The sequence below is a fragment of the Dendropsophus ebraccatus genome, chromosome 7, assembly GCF_027789765.1.
Source record: "Dendropsophus ebraccatus isolate aDenEbr1 chromosome 7, aDenEbr1.pat, whole genome shotgun sequence".
NCBI lineage: Eukaryota > Metazoa > Chordata > Amphibia > Anura > Hylidae > Dendropsophus > Dendropsophus ebraccatus.
In genome coordinates, this window is record NC_091460.1 from 54,029,398 (window position 1) to 54,053,721 (window position 24,324).

Genomic DNA, 24,324 nt, shown 5'->3' on the forward strand with positions numbered 1-24,324 from the left:
CCCTATTCTTTCAATGGCAGACAAAATCGCAGCAGAGATGTACATCCCTGCTGCGATTTTGTCTGCAGCCCGCCCCATTAATCCCCCGGCCGCCGGAGATTATACATTACCGGGTCCCCTCTCCTGCTTGCTTACCCGATCAACCCCTCAGCAGCACTGATCGCCCCCCGCAGTCCCCGGCCGCACGACATCCCCCAGCCCCAGCCGCACGATCCCCTGCAGCCCCTGGCCGCACAATCGCCGAGCGGTCAGTGCTGCGGGGGGGGGGGGGGGGATCGTGGGGGGGGGGGTGATCGTGCGGGCTGGGGCTACGGGGGATCGTGCGGTCGGGGCTGGGGGATATCGTGCGGCCGGGGACTGCGGGGGGCGATCAGTGCTGTTGAGGTGGCGATCGGGGCAGCAGGGGGGCAGCCAGGCTATACATTACCAGGTCCCCGCTCCTGCCCCGAAGCAAGCAGGAGCGGGGACCCGGTAATGTATAATCTCCGGCGGCCGGGGGGTTAATGGGGCGGGCTGCAGACAAAATCGCAGCAGGGATGAGATAACTCGCTGCGGATTCGGCAAGTGTGTTTGTAGCCTTAGGATATAAAATCAAAGGTTCTTCATTTGGTCACATCAGGCTGTGGTAGTCCTTAAGGTATTTTGTTCTGCTCTGCTGCAGTATGCTTCTCATACACATGCCCATACACTGTGCTTTGCATTGCTGACTGTGAGGAGATGAGGTATACATACATACTGAGGGTAGCTTCACACGTACAGACTCGCAGCATTAATAAAGCTGCGAGTCGGATAGGTCCTGGCAGATCACTTTCACTACATACACACAGCGGTCTGAACGAGCGGTCTGCTGGCCGCTCAACCCCTTCAGCTGCCGCAAGGCTGCGCTCCCGCTCTGTATACATTACCTGTCCTCGCTGCACGGGGATCCGGCGTAATGCTCTCCTGCCCGGCCAATCAGTGGCTGCGGCAGGGCAACACACTGATTGGCCAGGCGGAAGAGCAGTGCTCCGGGACCCCGTGCAGCGAGGACCGGTAATGTATACAGAGCGGGAGCAGGAGCCGGGCGGCAACAGAAGGGGTTAAGCGGCCGGCAGAATTACATACATGCAGTTCAGACCGCTGTGTGTATGCAGTGAAAGTGATCTGCCAGGACCTAGCCAACTCGCAGCGTTATTAACGCTACGTGTGAAGCTACCCTTAAAGTGAATCTGTCACCTTTAATTCATGTTCCAAAATGTTGACACAGTAAGATGGCTGTTTGGGCAAGGAAACATATGGTAACTTTCTATTTGATGGGGAGGGATGAGTGTAGAAGTGTTCCTGCTTGCTGTATTTCAAGAGCTTGGGAACATGTCTTTGACACTTTACACAAGAGAATAAAAACGTTTTCAAATTATGGAACTACTAGATAAATGTAAGATACCATGGGGGGCATTTATGATGTCTGGCGTTTTTTACGCTGGGCTTACAAATGTCCCTGCAGCTTCGGGGATTTATGTAGAGGTGCATTGCCTTTACATAAATCCCAATCGCACAGAGCCCGTCGGTCTAAAAGTTTTGAAACCTACGCCAGTATCATTTTTCCACCGGAAAAATGATAAATGCGGCACACACAGAGGCTGAGCCCCCTTTGAGTGCTGCCGCATTCCCTGTAACGCCCCCTCTCTGCCCCACTGGCGAAGGTGGTGCAGATGAGGCCGATGCAAAAAAATATTCGCAAAAATACCATTTGCAAATATTTTTACGCCAAACAGCCCCATCTGCACCTAAAAAAGGCATTTTCGCCTTTTCATACATGTCCCCCCATGTGTCTCCTTGACCTGACAGCTACCCATAGGGCTTTTTACATGGGGCCATTATAGTTTAGGAGTGTTGCCAGAAACGCGCCTACGGCCGTTAACTTGCCATGTGGAATTGTCAGTGACCAGCCGAGGACAGGGGAAATGGCCGATCTTTGGCTGCTTTAAAATTTATTATCAGCAGCACATCTCCTGTGTATACAGGGGATGTGAGGGCAATAATGATAGAGGTAAACTGACCGATATGCATATCTCTGTGCTCTCAGATGATCACACAGCAGTGCAAACTTATCTAGTGTGCTGCTGCTGCTGTAATCCGGCATCCTCTTCTGTTCTCCCGCCCAGCCGCTGCATCTTCAGGCCACCGCCTTCTCCAGAATGATTGACAGTTGAAGGAGGCGGTGCCTAAAAACAAAGCGGAGGAAATCACAGTCACAATCTATAATTATCACATTATTCATATTTCCCCCTCCATGCACAATGACGTATGGGCAGGTCACAGAGCATGCCTAGAATTCTTTTCTATAGAAGCCAATGAGTCCCCTCTGGTCTATTCCTTCTTATGTGCATGCATCAGCGTATTGCTGATTTCTTGCTTTAACTTTTAAAGCAAATAAAGAAATGATCCAGAAAAATGAAAAACAGCAACCCTTATCCTTAACTGTCATGTATGTCTCTGCCAACAGACCTGGATGACGGCACAACCAATCTTAGGGTCCTATTACACGGGACGATTATCGTGCGAGAAATCGTTATATCGTTCAAATTTAAACAATAATCATTCTATGTAATTGCAGACAACGATCGAAAAAGCGTTCGTATGTCGTTGATCGTTGATTTAGATCTGAACGTAAAATTATCGCTAATCGTTCGCTGTAGTTTCACATTCGTTCGCTTATTTTTCACTAATCGTTCAGTGTAATAGCACATTGTTCATTGTTTTGCTGGGATCAGAAACGATCATAGTAACGATCGTAACTAACGACTATCGTTCTGTGTAATATGGTGAACAATTTCAGGTGAACGATAAAGTTTGCAATCGTTTATTGTTTATCATTAAAAATCGCTTTATGTGCAATAGGACCCTTAAGCCCTTATTCCACGGGCCGACAAGAGGAGCAAACGAGCGCTGTCAGCGCCCGTTTGCTCCTCATTCCCCACTCGCTGCTGCCGCTATTACACGCAGTAGCAGCAAGCGGGTGAGTGCAGGGAGGGCCAGAGGGAGGTGCAGGGGGGCTTCCCCGGGTGATCACCGATCGTCCGGGCAGCCCATAGGATATAGTGGCGATCTGCTGCTGCCGCTCCTATTCCACAGAGCAACATCAGCAGATAGTTGCTATATAAGTCATTTGTCTTTCAACATGTCCTGTGGAATAGGAGGCAACGATCAGCCGACATGAACGATGTCTGCTGATCATTGCCTCCTATTCCACAGGGCGATTATAGGGCCTTTACTGTATAGCATTCAAACATATTATTTAGTCATTGTGCAAAAATAAATAAATAGTAAATAAATAAAAAAGTAACATGAAAAATAAGAGTCAACTTCAAAACTATATAAACGATCCAGAAAAACAATCATTGCAATAATATTTATATAAACAAATATAAACAAACCTAGATGTGGATACATTTATTACATATAACATGTAAACAGCCAAAAAAAAAACTATAATTCATAACAGCAAAAATAGTTCTGGCAGGGAAAGGGTGAGCTGCTATGTTCCAATGACATCCTGTACAGGGCTGTGATGGCTATTATCATCTGCCAGTCCAGGTGTTGCTGCCTGTGGTCCCTCAGTCTGCAGTGCCCAGAGAGGTGGGCAGTTTGAAGCCTCCCGCGGTGGATGCCAGTGGTCCTCCTCTCCTCCTCCTCCTCCTCTCTGCCTCCTTGTAGCTGGGCAGGGGAGAGGAGGGAGATGAGGGAATGAAGATTCTCCCAAGTCACATGTTCCCAGCAGCAGCAGCAGCAGTAATAGCAGCAGTAGCAGTAGTAGTAGCTGCTGATCCTGACTGCAAGAGAACCAGCTCGGTGTGTAGCTGCTGGCACTGTCAGCCTGGCACCCCGAGTCCATGGGGCATGCTTACTGCTTCCTGTGATGCCGGGATCGCTGGAGTTAACCCTTCCCTGTCACTCTGCTCTCTTCTTGCAATAAGTTGGCATGGCCCTTCTCTATCTGCAGACAATTAGCCATTTAGATGTGGGTGCCAGCGGGTAAGAAGTTGCCCAGCAGTGAGTCGCCTACTTCACTCCTTGTAGCTGGCATGTGTGTGTGAGGCAGATGCCATGTGGCCGTCTGGAGCGAGCAGTAGGGCACCATGCCCCCGGGACTCTGCCATCAGGAGAGCAGCCTTCTCTGGGAACCTCTCTGCAATGCCCCCACACCTTGTGCCAACAGGGAAAAGCGTCCGGGTCTTCATCAGTGCCAACCCTGAGGGTAAGTCACACTTTTGTATACTGCCATTAAACTTAAGAGTACGACTTTAGCTGCTGCAGAACCTCTTTGGCATTACAATTAGTTGTATTTGGGCTTATCTAGCAGTGTCATGTCTGTGTGTTCCTTATATACAGAGATCATTAGTCTACAGTATTAGATTGTAAACTCTATTGGATAGGATCACCTCTATTGGGATGTATTAATAATATATGCTGAAGATTCATAGAAATTATTGTCTGTTTTGATTGATTTACATTGAATACTATAGCACTACAGCCCATTAGATTGTAAGCTCCACTGGCTAGGGTCACCTCTACTGTGTTGTTACAATAATATGTGTATGCCTGAAGGATACTATGAATACAGTTGTATATTGGATATTTCAGCCTTCCAGTTACAATCTATTATGTAACACAGATATGGATGCAGAACTCCATGTGTGAGTATTAACCCCATAAGAGAAGGAAGAGTCCTATTACTACTAGGAAACAAGAGGGGATATCCTACAGAGCCTGCAAGCATGTCCTCATCATAAAGTGTATTTATAGTAAGCCCACACGCCTCATTGAGCCGGAGATGAATGTCTGGGTTACAGAAGATCCATCACATATTAGCCTGATCTCCTCTCCAGTCTACACTTCCTGTAATGTATGTAAGATTTCTGTACAATGTCTTCAGATGTCAAACACGGGGGAAGTGTGAATCCTGCGCAACCAATGACTGGCATGTGTTCACAGCACCCTTCATAGAGACAGCAAAAAGTAGGTGCCCCAGATTTGCCAGGGAGAGATGGTTACAGATAGAGGAGGCAGAGCAGAAAGTACAGCAGACAAGACTGACAGTTGTCAATGTGGAATATTGGACGTGTGATGATGGAAATGATAAAGTCATATATACAGTATTGTATATGGAACCAGTATACATCAGATGGATCATACTACAATGTGTTACACAGTTACACACATCAAGTTCAAATATGATAAAGAAGTCATATAAAAAAAATAAAAAACCTGTGGGATTCAGCAGGACGGCAGCGTTGGTATTTAGCTTATGATTTGATAATATGACCCAATATCCATGATACAGTATGTATAAATCATATATTCTAGTGAGATCATTCTATGAGTGTTCCCCGCCACGTCCATTATTATAGCAGAGCACCAGCAGACTATGACTGCATAGCAGTAAGTTTTGAGGTTGTGCACTGGTGACATCATCGTCTACAAAAAGCGTTGACATCACTGTCATCTGAACTGGGGATGGGAACACTTTTCTTCTATGCTGAATGCTGAAAGTTGCCATTAAGAAGTGTTTACAATGGCTGGGGCCTGACAAGATCACACATGTTCGCTGACAGGGCTTGCTTATCTGTGACCTTGTCTTTCCATGAGAAGCCCAGCCATTCTCCAGGCTTCTGTAGAAAACGTAAGCTTCCTTGGTCTGAAGCTGTAACCAGATCTTCACATTATGCCTCTCAATGTTGCAATGTGTATTTCCAGCCTATACACTAAGCTAAAACTATCAGTATGTCATGTAATATTTGCTGATAAATCATTTCCTACAACCTGAGGTAATGGGCTGCTAGGTATCAGGCTTTCAGGGTTTAAGCTTACGCATTATTAATGAACAAGTCTGGTCTTCATTCTTTATCAACAGCATTGGTGCTGAAAGCAGCATTATCTCCCAGGGTCACTCAGTGCTGAGGGTATGCTTACACAGGACATAACAAACGGAAGAAACCAATGTCATTCATGGTATCAGCACTTTGTATCTCACAGTTTTTTATATGATGGACCTATACTTGTCTATAAGAAGTGAAGCTATGTGTACGTCCAATTCCATATATCTATGGACTAACCCCAGGACTGGCAGAGGGACAGTGAGATCCCTTCAGCCCCCCTGCAGCTTATCAACAAGTAAAGGATATCACCACTAGGGGAGTCAGCAGACGTTTCATCTCATATTCTTCTGAAGAGCTTTGAACACAACAGCAGGAACTTTCCTATTCTGTTATTGGACCATTAAGACTTATATAGGTGTCAATTTTGATAATGGTAGAACACGTATACAGAAAAGTTGAAGCATACCTGTCTTTTAAGGTATAAGCTGTCATAGGTGTACATGAGAAGTAGCACAATCTTGCAGTTATATAATTTGTATATGGAATTTTCACCAATTTTTCCCTATGCAGATTAATTTGTCCTTATTTGTCCCAGTGCAAGTTGGTGTAGACTGGCTGATACGATGTCTCCCATAAACAGCACACAGATAAGAGATCCTGCCCGCATTTATCTCTATAGCACAGCCTCACAAGGAGCAGTAGCATGAAGTACATAATCGAGCAGTACTGAGCAGTTTAGGGGGGATTTCCATAGCATTTATTGCCCTCAGAGAGACAAAAAAGCCCAGTAGAGCAAAAACATTTTTTCACCGGCTAACACAGTACCAAACCTTTCTCTTTTCTCCCTTTTAAAGGGGTTGTCCTGTGAAAATCTTTTTCTTTCAAATCAACTGGTGTCACAAAGTTATATAGATTTGTAATTTACTTCTATTAAAAAATCTCAAGTGCACTTATTAGCTGCTGTATGTCATGCAGGAAATGTTTTATTTTCAGTCTGACACAGTGCTCTCTGCTGACATCTCTGGCCAAGACAGGAACTGTCCAGAGCAGAAGAGGTTTTCTATAGGGATTCTCATAGAAAGCCTCTTCTGCTCTGATCAGTTCCTGTTTGACTGAAAATAAAACATTTCCTACAGGACATACAGCAGCTAATAAGTATGGGAAGGATTGAGATTTTTTTTTTTTATTCAAAGCAAATTACAAGTCTATATAACTTTCTGACAACAGTTGATTTGAAAGAAAAAGATTTTCGCTGGACAACCCCTTAAGGCTAGGTTCACATCTGCATTTGTCTCATTCATGAACAGATTCGTCCATATTAACCCCTTCATGACCGAGGTCATTGATGCCCAGATGTCCAGGTCATATTGAAGCAATGTTCCTCCCCGCCTTCTAAGAGCCATAGTGCTTTTATTATTCCACCAACAGGGCTGGCTGGGGTGTCACTTTTTGCACCATGATCTCTAGTTTTTATATATATATATATATATATATATATATATCATTTAAAAAAAAATAGCAATTCTGGTGGGTTTTTTTTTCGCTTTTCATGTATGCTGTTCACTGTGCGGGAACAATATTGTTATAGAGCAGACTCTATCTACAGATCAAAGATCTGACAGGACGAAAGTAAGTGGCTTACCCCTGCCTGCCGGTACAAGTGAGCGGGACCCCTGCAGCCATGCTGCGCAGGTTCCGATCAGTCAGTGACAGGTACTTGTCCTGTCACTGACTATCTTAAAAGCCTTGATCGATATGCATCATGACGTTTAAGAGGGTTAATGACAGGCAGCTGCGTGACCGCGGCTTCCAGTCATTCCCCGGTCTGGGGACACAAATGTGTGCAGGGTCAATCGCATTAAAACAGCCCTGCACACATTAAAACCCCTTCAGAGTCAGGAACATTTAACTATGTTCCTGTTGCATGGGGTATGTGTAGCAGGAATGTATATAGCCGTATGGCTGATGTGAAGGGGTTAAATGAGGGGATAAGCACAAACTGATGAGCAAACTAATGCAAACTGATTGCAAAAATTATCAGTTCTTTCTAATGGTCCATTTGCATTTTGACTTTAAAGTAGAAGTCCGGCGATTTTTAAAATCAGGTAGCTGGCGGCGGGGGCATGGGGGAAATTGATTACAAATACAAATTTACCTTTCCCTATGCCTATGGTGAGCGGCAGGACCGGCCTCGGGACCCCCGCCAGAAGGCACGACTCAGGGGAAAAGTCCTGCTTTATTTTATAAATCGACGGACTTTAAAAAAAAACTTGTTCGGTCAGTTTAAATGAGTTTATATTCTTTCCTGGTTCCCTCCTCTGCTGCGCATGCTAAGCGAAAAAAATGAATGATTATGGATAACTTGTAAACAGACCTGAAAGGAAATACCTTCCGTTTAGATCCGTCATCATTGACTATAATGTAGAAAAAAAAAAAGATGTGCCCTTTACGTTCATATTCCAATTTTTGGAACGGACACAAAATTTGCGTATGAACAGATTTTATGTTCGTCCAAAAAAAAGTTACACTGATGTATTTGATGAAAACGGATGCAACTGAAGCACAATAAACCCATTGAAAGGCAACTCATGTGGCTATTATGGAGATGAGGTTGATCACTCACCATGTCAAACCTAGCCTTCTCTAACCTCAGAGTTAAGGAATGGAGGCATCGCTCATCTGTGTACACCCCTGACCCTGTTTGTAATCATTTTTCAATGCATTATCCTATTTTATAGATTTTTATCAGGTCCATTTTAATCTGAGAATCCAATTTCAAGAACAATATGTGCTGCCTGTCGAAGATGCAGTGATAGATCTCTCTTTGAATGCAAACATTGCGAGACACCCACAATGCACAATGTAATAAAATCAATGAACTAAAATAAAGATTCATTTAAATGTTCAGATGTAAAAAGTAAGCAGTCAAGAAAAGGAAGAAGATATTAATAAGGCACAGAAATTCTTACAAGCGCCAAGTAGACATGAATTGCCACAGTATGGTGAGTGCTTCTGCCTCTTTATTTGAGAGATCGGTGGGGGGGTCTCAGCATTTGGAACCTGGCCGATCAAAACACCTGGAATGATAAATGCTAAAATGATAGGCATCTAGAACTGCAGAACCTTCATGCTAAGGATCATGAGGATCCTGGCAGTTGTAGCTTCACAGTCAGAACATCTTGGGATATGCCATCAATTAGGGCTCTATTACACTTCACGATTATTGTGCGGAAAATCATTAGTGATGTCCATGCAGCCCTTGCCCAAACACCTGACACCTTACCTCTACCTGCTCCCGGTCTTCAGCTGCAGCAGGGTCTGAGCAGCCTGTCAGCCTGCAGTCCCCGGGACCAAGAAGTTGCGGAGCACAGGAGAGAAGACCGGGAGTGGGGTGAGGTAAGGTATTTGGGGAATCGTTAGCCGCCAGCAATGCTTGCTCGGCGCCTGACGATTTCAGGTCCAAACCTAAAACAACGATCAGCCGATGATCGTTGTCTCTATTACAAAGCAGATTATCGCCCCTTAGAGTCCTATTAGACTAAGCGATTTACAACGATTAATGATAAATGATCGAAAACGAGATATTTTATCGTTAACCTGAAATCGTTCAATAGTCAATAGTTACGATCATTACAACGATCATAACTACGATAGTTTACTCCATCTGATCCCAGCAAAAGAAGGAATAGATTGTATAGCTTGTAAGCCCTCTCGGGCAGGGTCCTCTTCTCCCATGTATCAGTCTGCTATTTACCTTCATGTAATGTGTTTTTGATCTTGTAGTGTTCCTGTTTGTTACCCCTGTCGCTTGTATAGTGTTCTGAAATTAAGGGCGCTTTATAAATAAATAATAATAATAAAAGAAATGATTTAGAATTACAGTGAACAATTAGTGAACGAATGCAGAATTACAGCGAACCAATGTGGAATTACAGCAAACGATAATCAAACGATTAAAAATGATTTTAGAGTTAAATCCAAATCAACGATTAACGACACATGAAAGATTTTTTAATGATTTTTTAATGATAATCATCCTGTGTAATAGGGCCCTTGCTTTATTGGGAAACCCCTTTATAGGTGCTTTTCCAGGAAAATACCTTGGATTGTACATCAACAGAATATACTATTAATTTATGATCAGCAGGGTGCAGACATTTGCCACCCCTGCTGATCAGCTGTATCTGCATCACACAGGAAACAGGGATGGAAGCAGTTAGCCCCATAGTATATGTGCTGGTGGTGCTGAGTTACTGCAGCCTCAGCTCCTATTCACTCCTATAGCAGCTGAAGCTGCAGTAATGCAGGGTGGCAACTACATGGGGTACAGATCAAACAGCTTCCGGCCATTCTTTTAATGAATAACAATCCTTTTTATATTTCAATATCTTGTTCCCATTCATAAAAAGAACACTGTAACATTTTAATACTAGTGTTGTACAAATATGCTTGTTGTCCCCATGTTTGATGAAGCATGATGAATCATTTGTAAACTTGTGAAGAGGTTATAGCTTTGTAAAAGATTCCTACCAAAAGTGTGAAGCCGCTGCTCAAATTCTCTATTATACCAATTAAATTCTGTATTGTGCCAATTACATTACGTCGGATGGAGATAAAGGATAAGTTTCTGCATAAAGAGTGCAGAGCAGATAGAAGGCTAGGATAATGAGATATCAGTGTATATGATGGAAACAATAAAATTATGGAATTAACTGGGGGTATGGGACACACTAAGAAATGATAATAGTGATAATCTATTGAAGCATAGGGCATTACATTTCTAGATGATACTGTTCTTACCATTGTAAAAACCATTATGAACATGTTCAGTAGTCAATAAAGGTCTTACAGGGTCAATGTAAGGAACAATGAGGCTTGTATTTCTGATATTTCCCTGAATAATAGTCTATTTTAATTACAAATGCAGTCGTGATTTGTAAAAAAAAAAAAAAAAAAAAAAGATTTTTGGCATTGATTTCCTATTTGCATGTAACGCACCATTTGCTTCTATAGTCTAGGCAGGTAGGTTTATGTAAGAGATGTAGATTTAGGGTGTTCATTAGTACTATAAAAACCATTGAATGTTTTTCATCCTCCTCATTATCTAAATCTGACGCAATCTTCCCGGTCAAGCCTTTTAGACGGGCTGAACAATGCCTGTAAATCTAGTTGATCAGCGATCAGGTCTTTACAAGGCTCGATTATCATGCAGACAGGGACACATGAACAATCACTGGATCATTTGTGTGGCCCTTATCTTACATCCCTGTCAGCCACAAATCCCTTATTTACACATAGAGATATATGCAGCCGACTAACAATGTTTCTTAGACCTGTATAATTTATTTGAACAACCAACAAATTGGTTTCTTGTTTGTTAAAGGCAATAAGAGTACACCTATATACACATATGTGTAATGAATCAAGGTGTATTGTCCCTGGCTTCATCAGTGCTGTGCTCCTATTCCTATTCATCCACAGCAAACAGTGCATCACAGATCACATTTAGGTAACAAATTCTGGCCGTCTATCCTCTAACTAAAAATACCAGACCCTACTGCCCCACATTCTAAATTCTAGTGCCACAAAACTGCCTATAATACAATGCCACTAGAGAGATTGGTGTTTTTTTTGTTTTTTTTTCATTGTTAATTGACATTTGTTCTTTATACAGTTGAGCGAGTAGTAAAATGCCTTGTTACTCAAGTTGAGTTTTTTTTAATGCTTAAGTGCTTGCCTCAAGTAATGAGCCCCATTGAAATCAATGGCAGAGGCATTTTTCCAGGTGCCCTCTACTTCACAGTGTGGATAGAGGACCAGCAATTGTTCAGGTGCTATATACAGTATATAGCATTAGAACGAAAAAAAAAAATGGATAGCTAATGTAATAATAGCTTTCTGCAAAACAGATTAGTAACTAGACAGGGATTCATGCCAATCAGCTGTCAGTTTCCTGAGCAGCGTCAGAGCATGCTCGTTCAACACTATTTATATATGTTTAGGAGATATGTTCTCAATTGATAGCCTATCCACAGGATAAACTAATCAATAGTTGATCAGCGGGGTGCTGCCACTAAACTCTTCTGCTGATCACCTGTTCGTTGTCTGCACTAAAGTGAGAATAGAGACGGAAAGCAGTGGTGCCAGTGTACTGCTTCTTGAAGTGAATAGTAGCCAAGGGGGGCAGGTGTCAGCACCCTGCTAATCAACTATTGATACATTAGGGTGCATTATTTAAGTGGTTGTCTCATAATAAAACAACATTTTCCATAGGACCTATAGGGGTATATGACATAACCGAGAAATCTCTTGCTTAGAAACCCTCTATGATCCAGAATGGAGCTGCTGTCTTCAGTTCAATGGCTGTCCCTGGCACTCTGTGATGCTGTAATCAGCATCTCTGAAGGAATCAGGGAGAAAAAGGGAGATGAGAGCAGGGATGGAGTGAACAGCTCACACCCGTTTTTCTGTGTCTTGAGAAGAAGGCAGCAGACTCAGAACTCGGGAAGGAGACTGATTACATAATCTATAGGAGAGGGGATTATAGAACATATATTTTACCTTACTGTATAATATGTTTAATCTTCTGTGCGTCAGCATCCTGGAGTTTCACCTATAATGAAAAATACAGTCAACTACAACCTAGACATTTGCAACCGCAGGAGTATAACATGAATTTATAGACAGCAAACATGGTGAGAAGTTATCCTTAGAGAACTGCTCTTACCATTTTTCTCCTAGCAGGACGTCTTAGCGCCATCTCAAGCCCTAGTCAGCAGATAAATATATTATCGAGCCTATAAAATACATGGTAATAGACCCTTATCTCTCCTTATGCCTGTAAGTCTGTAGAGGCTCCGGTATAAAACATGTTTTCTTATACTTCATTGCTTGTAGCGATGGATCATGACACCTAGTGCACCAGGTGCAGTCACCGCCCAGTTCCACAAATACTATTTCATTAGCATATATTACATTTTATGAAATTAATAAAAAAAAAAATGAGACACAAGGTACATTTAGATACATTAAACCCTTAATGGGACATGTAAGATCATTTAGCATTGTAAAGCAGGCAGTAATGTATGTCAAAGAGTTATCTGAGATGAGGCCAAGGAGCACATCCCTGTACATAGCCGAGTTCTCTAGATGGCAGCTTTAAAGAGTTTGAGAATATTGATCATTTTATCAACATGACAAGTTAAGTCGCAGTACTCAAGACAGTTTTTGTAAGTGGCAGAAAAGCTAGAACACTGCAAGATGCTGTGACGGACTGTCCGACATTTAGTGAGGCTGTAAGGAGTGTTGTAACTGTGGTCTATTGATTGTTATTAAGTCATGGCAGGACAAGAGACAACAGCTAAATTGTGTAGAGAACATGCTGCTGGGGCTTGGCATTATCCAAAAATAAATAGAGCTTATTGTTTATTTCCAAACCCATAAGAACAAAAGGCTTTCTATTGTATATTAAGGTCTTTTGTCAAGCTTATCTTCAGGGTCCAGCTGATAGTAGCTAGATTAGACATGTCTGGGAATTATATGCCAGTTTGATGTAGGACTGAGGGGGTTGTATGTTCTCTAGATTAGACCACCAAACTGGCAGATGGAGTCTTATAAGCCATGTTGGGCTCAATGACAAAAAGACTGCAAAGAATCCTTCCAAAAGAAAAAAAAAAAGAAAAATGATTCTCACTGCCTCTAGTTAGACATAGCATCCCTTATAATCAATGTCTGATACAAAAAAAGAGCCTTAAAAATGAATGGGAATTATGCGCCAAGCCACAGGGTCTCGCAGGGGTGTTCTTGCCCCTTGTTTTTCTGTAGAGCACTGCATGACATTACATTGCATTACAGTACATTAGATTTCTGGTGTTAACTAACAGGAATTGGAAAAACCATTCGGACAATGGTTAGTCCGCTTTATGTGCTATATAGGTTGTACAATGCCATGTGTTCAGAATTGTTTTTTTAACAATATTGGCACTGCAGTGTTCAAGGCAAAGCCAGAGTTGAATCCCGCAGGAAGCAGCAGTATAAGTTTTTCCTTTACAGTATATGTCCCATTCCTTTTGACTCCACTCTTAAGGCCCTGTTACACCCTACTCTTCGGCCAATAATTGCTTGGTGTAAAAGTTCCTGTTAAAAGGCAACAATCAATCGACATGCACAATGTCGGCAGACCCTTGTCTTTCAAAATGTTGAAAAAACTAGAACGGAAGCAACGGTCTGCTCTGTGTACTAGGAGCAGCGGCAACAGGCCGCCGCTATCTCCTGTGGGCTTCCTGGATGATCTTTAGCAGCTCTTCCTGATCCCCCACCAACACCCCCCTCACCCCCCGGCTCGCTGTCGGCGTCTGCAATAGCATTGGCAGCAAGCAAGGAACAAGGAGCAAGCGAGCAATGACGGGACAGGTTGGCGCTCACTTGCTCCTCCAGATGGGCCTGTGTAATAGCCTTTAGTTTTGCCTCGCCAGCCTTATAGCACACTTTCTCTTTTTCCTTTTAGAATTTGTTTACCTAACAGCATGTAAAATATATAAGCCTCAGGATTGTAAATGTTTACCATTGCAATTTCTCTTTACATTGTGAAGAAATAGTTCTTTTGAATCCAGTTCTATCTATTACATTTAGCTAACACAGCAGAAGCGGCAGATGATCTCACCTTATCAATTCCTTGACATTTTCACAACCTGATGTGTACTGCAGCAAAAAAAGGGCAGCCGCATATATATTGAATGTTGTTCATTTCGTCTTCACTTATCTATTGAATGGTTTCTGTCGGCTTCGAGACTCAACTATTTAAACTCTTAACTATTTTCATTTTAAAGCTTCTCCCCGGGCTGAAAGTGGCTCAGGCGCCTGTTAGATGTATTGGATTCTATACGTCTTTTCCGCACAGCTGCCTTTTTCATGGATGCGGGGAACAGTGCGAGCATTAAGACTGACGCAAACATTATTGTTCACCTATTCTGTTTAATTCCCTCCGTACTGAGAGAAAGAAGATTCTCTGTAAAACTCTACACTACAGCTTCACTGATCTAGCGTACTTCTGCTCGAAACAATTACCTTTTCAGTGAAGTTTAGTGGATTATTGCTTTCAACACATAAGATAATATTATATGCCTGGGGCTTTGCAGTAAAAAAAACGCAGTTCAATAATTCCTAAAATAAATGGTAAAACTATACTGCGCAGAAGTCAAGTCTAACATCATACACAAAACCATTTCAAAGAGCTATGAAGAAACATATATGTAAATAACTAAAATTACATGGCCCCCAAAATAAAAGAAAGCACATATGTTAAAGCGATATTTAATAGAAACTTAAAGGAGAAATCCTGTGAAATTGAAAAAAGGGAGAAAGGCAGGAATGAATTTATCCAACCCCATGCCTCCGTAGCATCGTTCCCGTGTCCGGCTGCCGACCAACGGATGTCATTTTTAGCGTTATGTTCCAGCTGCAATGGCATGGCACAGCTGAGAAATTGCCCACTCCTGTCTGCACCCTTTGCCTGTTTTTTCTCATACTTACCAGCTCTGGACATCAAAAATCATCTTCTCTGTGTCCACTCTGACAAACCACTGCTCCCCCTCCCCCCCCTCCCTTTGTAGACACAGGACATGTGATCTCCTTTCTGAGGGCCAGATTAGCTGTCTATTGAGATCTAAGCAAACAAGTACAAAGGGACCAATCAGGGAGATGCATGATGGCAAATGTAGTTTCCTGGCCGCTGCCATCTTGGATATAGATCGCCTTTTAGAAAAAACTTGTAACTCAGGAATTGCAGCAGCTAGAAAGACAGGAGATGGCTCAAAATACTCAGTGGGAACAGCTAGGTTTGGGAGCATTTAATTTAAGCTCCTATGTGGGTAACCACTTTAAGTCACAATGATATCAGCCGCATCAAATCTGCAGCTTCAAATCTGAGCCATCAAATCTTCTGCAGATCCTGTACGTGTAAAGGCATTCTTAAGGAAAACTCCAGCCGAAATAAAATATTCACTGCAGGCAGGGGGTGCACAATGCACTCCCTGTCTGCAGCAGACTTTTTATTTTGGTCAGAGTTCTCCTTTAAGTCTTTTCTGATAAATTTATACTTTAGATCGTCCACCGTTTTTGTAGCCCATCTTTGGACTCGTTCTATTTTATCAATATCTTTTTGTAGATGAGGTCTCCAGAACTGTACACAGTATTCAAAATGTGGTCTCACTAGAGTTCTATACAGGGTGATCACAATTCATACTGGTTATATCTATAGCTTTACAACATCTGACACAGATCTCAAACATTGTATGTTATCAGGTTGAAATTCCCAGTGGAAACCACCAACAAGTTGCCATGATCAGATTTTTATTTATTTATTTAATTTTATTTATTTTTATTTTGTGTTTTTTTTTTTTTTTATTAGTTTAATAAATAGTAGAGGCTGGAGGAACAATTTATATGCTAATAAGTTCAGCTGAGAAAATCGTACAAGCCATATCTTTAGTATACAAGTGTCTGCTAACAGCCTGCTTGTAAATGGTTTCCGTGTGGTAAGTAATAATAATAATAATAATAATAATAATAATTTTTATTTATATAGCGCCAACAGATTCCGCAGCACTTTACAATTCTGGAGGTACATACATAGACATAAATCTGACATTACAGAGATATACATATAATTATCAGCCATATATGAGGAGTGAGGGCCCTGCTCTCATGCATGAGCTTACAGACTATTAGGATTTTTTAAACGTAAAAATACTTGTAAATAAACATTGCAAATAATTAGAATGAGCTACAAATAGCTATATTACTATATGACTATATTACAATTGATGATTAAATCTGGATCTTTAGTTTCACCCACTTTATATATTAATCTTGCGTGTTTAGATTTTAACATGAGTTATGACTTAAGATTTTAACCCTGGGAGCTGCCTTAATAGCATCTGTGTTGCGGATCTGTAAATGGATTTATACATTAGGTGTAACTGGTTTGTATCTTGAGCTAGAATAATGACTTGTTATTTGACAACACAAGGGGAATTATGGTGGTCTCAAAGCTGTCCTACCTGCCAGATATCTTCTGTGATTAGCCCGTAGACAAATTGGAGGATAATTAGCTGTCATCGCATATCCTTCTGGAAAGATTTAGAGGTGTTCCTTCTGTCTGGAAAGGAGATTTTTGTCTCAGATTTGTGCAGTACAGCAGATAAATTAGGTTACAATTTTGGTTCATGGCCAAGCCTAACCTACGGCACAAATCTCATGACCCCACAAGTCAAATTGAAGCATCTGAAATTAAATTGTTTGGAAAAGCAAAGGGTCGGCAAATGCAGAGAAGAAAATATTTGTGTTTTCTAAACAAGTTAATTATAAAGAGGATTTATCAGACTTAAAGGGGTCTTCCAGTTAGAAAAAATATTTTCAAATAAACTGATGTCAGAAAGTTATACAGATTTGTAAATTATTTAAAAATCTCAATTCTTCCAGTACTTGTCAGCTGGTGTATGTCCTGCAAGAAGTGGTAGATTATTTCCAGTCTGATACAGTGCAAATCTACATCTACAAATCTCTATAGCTGTGTGACCCCCCTGTTGAATTAAAAATGATGTTTTTTTTCCAGAATACCCCTTTAATAATTGATGCCTTAAAATTCTGCCAATGAAACAACTATGGGCCTGTAATACCCATTAAAATGAGTGGGACAACATACAGCAACAACTGTGTGTATAATCTTGTGCCATGTGAAGAGAGCCTAAAGCTAGGTTGACACTGTTTTTTGTAGGCCCGGCACTGTATTCTACGCCACCCCTGTGATGTCACAGGAGGGAGGAGAGGGGACTCAACAGCAGAGAAGCCCCACCCCAGTGACACTGTCCACCAATGATAAGATTTTTAGAACTAAAATAAGCCACATAGGGCAGTTACAAAGGCAAACTTGCCATGTGCAGCAGTCTCTGTAGCTGGTGCTGCCGTGACTGTCATTTTATGGTGGCCAGTGCCTTACTATTGTCTGGAAAAATGTCACCATTTTCTTTATACTCTGTTAGGCCGTTTTAGGTCTTGGTGGGACTATTCATATAAATAATCTTCTGAACTCCTGCCCACTGCCTGTTCTTAGGGGAATTTAATCTAACAAAAGACAGTCCAAGATGGAACCCAGGATGTGGGGGTGAAGCTTGGTGTTATGTAGTGGAGAAAGCCTGGACGGAGTGCATGCCTCCCGAGCCTGTCTGCCTGCTCCAGAGGGTTCATATGGTGTTCCAGAGGATCCTGTGTAAAAACGTATATATTTTTACTATGTATATACTGGCTCTGGAATGTACTCAACTGTCCCCCCTCACTTTACTAATCATTAGGGATAGGCTCAACTCGAGCATGCTCAAGTCTGCCCATTCAACATTTGCATACTGATGGTTGAAGAAGTTGGATGCAGCCCTAGAGAATCCGGGAGAAAATGAATACAGCCATAGGCTGTGTCCTTCTTATAATCTTTATTGGCAATTCAATGCTTAGAGCAGAGCTGCTGATATGACATACCCTTACCTTACTGTGATCCTCTCTGCTACTGTTGAATCTTCTTAAGTAATTTACTGCTTAGGCCAGAGCCTCTTTTATGAAGTAACCCTTTCTTTGCTGTAATACTCTGCTATTTGGCTCCTTTCTGCTTATGTAGCACTCAAACAAAATGTCATGGCATAGTAGAGAGTAGTAGGTGCTCTCCTGTGATTGGCCACAAAAGTAAGGAACAAGTCCTGCTGGCAAAGGGATGCAGCAGTGTCTTATATAGTTTTTACTACTATCCTGTGTGAGAAAAAACTAACAAAGGCATCCATATGTAGAGCAGGAAATGAGATCTGGTTACTACCTGACTGCTCTGGGTTCTGATATGAGCCTTGTATCTACCTGTTTGTCTTTAGTGTACTAGTTATCCATCTATTTATTTACAGAATATATGATTTTTCAGAGATATCAGTATTTCTTATCATATTTCTATCAATAATTCAGCAGCCTCTAATTGCAATAGAAGTGGTGCTGAAACCTGATACAACAGTCATAATCAACATTAGAATAAAAAAACTGCTGTTCTGGTGTGACCTTTAAATGCCATTTCTCATGTAATATCATTGTTCTAAATTTAGGAGAAATTGATAGAAACAGTGTGAAGAAAGTTGCTGATTACTGATTACATAGGAGTATACGGATTTTGCTCAGTCTTATTGCATGGCTATAGGATGAATGAAAACGCTCACTGAAGTGTTTTACACAGGTAGATATAATGTAGGCAGCATTTCAGTCTATTTGGAAGACTAGCATACGCATTATAGATCACTGAAAGCTACTGTATGTTGTTTACATAACACCTGGAGTTAGAAGTGTTGCATATGAATAGAACGGCGCCGATGCAATCCTTTTCTTGAACTGCGGCCCGATTTCCATGCACAATGCCGATCTATTAACGAGCATCGGCCAGGGGGGTTAAGCACTGGAGGCGGGACAGTCCACCCCTACTGGGAGGAAACCACCTCCCCTCTGTGACACGACCGCATTTGAATCAAGTAAAGCCTGGCGGATTATAAAATCCGACAGGGGCAGGGGGGAAATTGATTTCAAGTATTAACTCATCTCTCCCCGTGCCTGCGGTGAGCTGCGGGACTACCCGCGGGACCCCTCAGGAATGCATGTTCTCCCGACTTGTGATGACTAGGCTTGATCGAACAGAGGAAAAAGCTAGGTTCGATCGAACTCAAACCTAGCCGAACCTTCTGCATTTGATTCCTGATGCCTTGACGGTCCGTGCAGAAGGAGGAGACATCCCGGGGATGGAATTCCAGGATTCAGCCGAGGTAATAGGCTGTATGCAGGAATTCCTGACGGTCCCCGGGATGTCTTCTCCTTCCGCACGGACCGTCAAGGCATCAGGAATCAAATGCAGAAGGTTCGGCTAGGTTTGAGTTCGATCGAACCTAGCTTTTTCCGCTGTTTGATCAAGGCTAGTGTTGACGCCATGACTCGGAGAAAAAGGCCAGTCCCGATTGATAGACTGGCCGCTCAGCCAATCATTGAGTGGAGTCCCCTCCAAGTCACTGACTGGCTGAGCGGCCGGTCCATCAGTCGGGTCGTGACCTGTCAGCTCTGGAGATCCCAGAGTACAGCAGGGGTCCCGTGGCCGGTCCCGCCGGGTTTTTATTTTCTATACTTCATAACAGGTACCCTTAACACTGTGTCTAGATATTATAAGTTCCCTGTATGTACTACTATTTCATTTATCACACCGGTAAACACTCCTCAGCCTGCATACACTGAGGTATATTGGAATCAGATGTCCTGTACAGACTCTGTCTCTTCTAGCTGTCATATTGTCATGGTGAGCACATGCATCATCCTAGTAGAGCACAGCGGGGCTTTTGTTTTGGCTAAACTCATTGAAATGGAACTTTAGAGACAGAGCTCCATACGTCTTAATGTTTCTTGAGTTAGAACTACAGTCAAATAAATATAACCTGGGTAGTTTCAGACAACTTGTGTAAATCTGTGGAACACAGTTTGAGAAAAAAAAATGAATAGGCAAAATTATTAAAGTTTTTTTTTTTCATAAACACAACAACTTTGTAACAAGTAGCCAGTATGGTAATCACCTGCTCGAGGTTATGGGGTTTCTACCCCAGGTAAAAATATGTTTTCATTGTGGAAAGCCATTGGCAGCCAGAAATGAAGTAAACATCTGTTCTCATTATACATACTGTACATGTGAATTGTCCCACGGGGATCTGTATGGTTGGGTGTTGTATGTTATATGCCACATTTTAAGAGTGCCTATACTCATGTGCCCTGTTTTTACAATGTTTTATATTGTTGTATCATTGTAACTGTGATATACCATGCAAGGCTAAAGGCACTGTAAGGGTTAACCTACACATATTTACACATAGAGCGAGGATCCTTCCAGAAGGATATAGGAGTCTCCTGTGGTCCATCTCTGTACTGAGAGGAAGAGCCAGAGTGTCACAGCTCTATGTGTTCGGCCATCATATGACTGCCTTCTCTGTGAGCGCTCAGATGGCCTGGACTTCCTGTAATTGGTCTCTTTTTTTAACCAGCACAAGACTAAAAAGCTGCCTTCGGCTTCACACTTTCTTATATTCGTAGAAAAATGCCATGGTGGTTGTTTTTTTTTGTTTGTTTTTTTGCAAAAATGCCAGTGGCCAGATGTTAGCTGTAAGTCAGTGGAAGTTTATGATCTGCCTTACACACATGGCGTTATTTGGTGGCGTTTTTTTCCTCTCTGGTGTTTTTGGGGCTCTGTGGCGTATTTTCTAAAGTGCAGCATGCTGAGTTTTTTTTTTTTTTTACAAACTGTGTATTTTATAGACTTCAATGGAAATGTTCCGGTTATTCCAAAAATCCCATTGCTGTGCGTATGGCTTTTTTTTTTCTGGCGTTTTTACCCTTTTGGTCATGTGATGGCAAAGGGAAAGGAGGTTCGGCCATCTTGGTGCACATAAAAACACCTAAACCACAAACAAGATTATCCACACATAAAGTCACGATTGCCAGAAAAAACGGAAACATATGTAAAAAACGTATTGGCCCTTTTATGTTTTTTTTTTCTGCATTTTTCGGAGGCCAGAACATCACCACAAGCGTGAGGGCACCCTTAAGGTGATTTGACACGGCCTTAAATTTTCGAAAAAACACCTCCAAAAAACAGCATGGTGTTTATTTGAGCAAAAACACCCGCAGCCAGCTTTTAGTTGTAAGTTAATGGAATTTTATGAAATGCCTTACATAATTGCCATTATGTAAGGACATACAGAAGCTGGAGATTTTGTAATAGAAGTAAATTACAAATCTCTGGCACTTTCTGGCACCAGTTGATCTCAAAGAATGTTTTTGCTGGAGTACCCCTTTAAGGACAGATCTGGTCCATGTTCATGGTAAACTGTAGCATAGTGTGAAGTTTGGGATCTTTTGCCCAGCCTTTAATCCTTGCTGAGGGGAAACTTCTACCTGTACTCATGTTTGGGTTTTTTTCTTTGTACATGGTAATATGTAGATTAATGATCTTTGTAATAGGGATGGTCTTGCACTGTGCTATATTTCACGGCTTGGTTTTATTGGTTTATAGTCAGTCATACACTATATACTTTGATTGAATGATTTTGCAGTAATGACAAAGTTAAACATTTATGCCTTAATGGAGGTTACTCTCTCTACCTGCCTTCCATAAATAATACAAAGGCCACAGCTGCTTTTAGAGTAGATGGGATTGCAAGCAAGAGTTATGGGAGGGCTGATATCTCCTCCATACTATTGCTTTACTTTATGCTTTACAGAAAGGGACGTGCACATTATAAACCAGCTCATACAGTGTGTTGCGGCAGGGCTTTATAGTGGGAGTAGTTAAAGCGGAAACAGAGTCCATGCTATGAGAGCTGTGAACTGTTTACTGTAGACAGGGCGGCATGTTGGCTTTCTTTGGTTGCACTGATCTTTTCAGATATGCTGGAAATAATTGTGCGGTGTGTTTTTATTTATTGAAGATAATAGGTATCTGAAAAAACAGCGTCGAGGAAGGGAATACTCCATCGTATTGGATCACTGTGGTTCACAACCAGGGCATCTATTCATAAATCTCTAAAGGCTACAGTGTGCATAGAGAAAGCTGCGCTGGCAGTAATGTTTCGCAAAGCATAAATAATATGATTTTTTTTGCTTTGTGACCTTTTGCAGTACGTATCAGAAACAATGTATACAATTCCATCGAAGCTGTTTACTAATAACAAATAACCAAATTCTATAATAATCCCTTAACACCAAAGGGCCAAAGCAGAGTTGAATGATAAAATAAAATGCATACAGACCATATAATAAACTCAATAATAAAACAGTATGCAGTAAGCTACTAAGCGCCCTCTTGTGGTGGCTGCAGGCATCCAGCATTTTATTGTGTTATTTTTTTCTCTGTGGCAAGGATGTGAATTTCAATTGGTAGGGGAAAGGGAGACCATATAAGACAAGGCACATACATTTATCCACACTGCCATGTTGTAGAAGAAGAATTAAGTGGATGAAAAAAACATACAAAAATGTGTTAAATATGAAAAACTTATAAAATACAAATTGTTGAATGGAAAGATTTAAGTTTCTCAATAAATCCAGTATATTTCAATAAATCTAATGGAGGAGTTGAGAGATTTTTCATAAAAGCGGCATATGCAGTGTCACTCCTAATACCTTCCCCCTCTCCCAGTGTCTCTATATAAGGGCCCGTTCACACGGAGTAAAAACAGCAGAATTCCAATGTCATACAGTTTGTCTATGGGAGTGTTTGCACACCTCTGCTCTCCGCTCAAAAAAATTGACATGTTAATTCTTTGAGTGGAGAGGTTTGGAGGGCCGAGCCCTCCCATAGACGTATGACACTGAGGCAGGCGGAATTTTGCCACTTTTATTCCGTGTGAACTGGCCCTGAAGGCTAAAACAGTTTGGGCCACCTGATGGTTAGGAACCCTACTCTGGTAGAGCTACTTTATCTGCTCAGTGGTGAACATATTTGTATGTGTGCTCAACTGGTACTTTTGTAAAAAAGTAAAAACTAGTGGTTGCCTAAACCCACATTGGAGCCAGGCAATCAGTAACAATTGGCTGGGGCAACCCAAAGGCCCAAAGTGGTATGAACTATAATGGTATAAACTAAAAGTCATCTTGAATGCAATCAAGATGGGGTCCCCTGGGTCTGTGTAGGATATTAGTGAATTGGTAAAGGTGGTGGTCTGCAATTGTTCAATCATAAGGTCAAGTGCGAGTGTTAATTGTGCTTATTGTGCCACATTCATGAATTGTACCTGTTAAGCATGCAGTGCAATGTATGGCAATGTTCACACTATGTTTAAAACACAGAAAAGGCAGCAGCTTTTTCTATTTAAAAAGATGTCCGTTATTGTTGTGATTTACTTGCAATGCAATGCATTGAAGTCAATGGAATGATGGATGTCTGATTAACACAGTGTATAAAATAATGGGCGTTGTCTGCGCAGATTTTAAAATAATGATCATGGCAATTATTTTCTGACGTCTTATGCAAACAGAGGATGTTATTTTTTGGGTCATGCACAGTTTTTCTTTTTTTTACCGCCAATTGACCATTTTTACTATTAAATTCAATGGACCTAAATTGAATTAAAGACACACCCAAACGCCAGTCTTTCCACCTAACTAGAATAATGTACCAACAGCCGTCATTGCACTGATGGGCGACCAAACAGCGAAATGAAAGACGTAATCTTTTCTTTTAGAAAACGGAGAGGAAAAAACATTGTGGGAACGGAGTTTTTGAGAACTGAAATAATATAATGTTTGTGATATTCTAGTGGCGTCCACCTGCTTACAGGCTGCCTCAGGATCCTTCTCTATAAGCCAGGGTAAACAGTTACTAACAAGCTATGAGTCTGGGGCTTTCATGCTGTGGTTG

The 24,324-nt window shown here is 41.7% G+C and overlaps 1 protein-coding gene across 1 annotated transcript in view; it reads left to right on the plus strand.

Moving 5' to 3' along the window:
- Positions 1 to 4,086: 4,086 nt before the first annotated feature.
- Positions 4,087 to 24,324, plus strand: part of NWD2 (NACHT and WD repeat domain containing 2) — a 161,348-nt gene continuing 141,110 nt past the window's right edge. The window contains exon 1 of the mRNA XM_069976488.1: positions 4,087 to 4,237. Within this exon, the coding sequence (XP_069832589.1) occupies positions 4,087 to 4,237 (151 nt within the window). The remainder of the gene's footprint in view (positions 4,238 to 24,324) is intronic.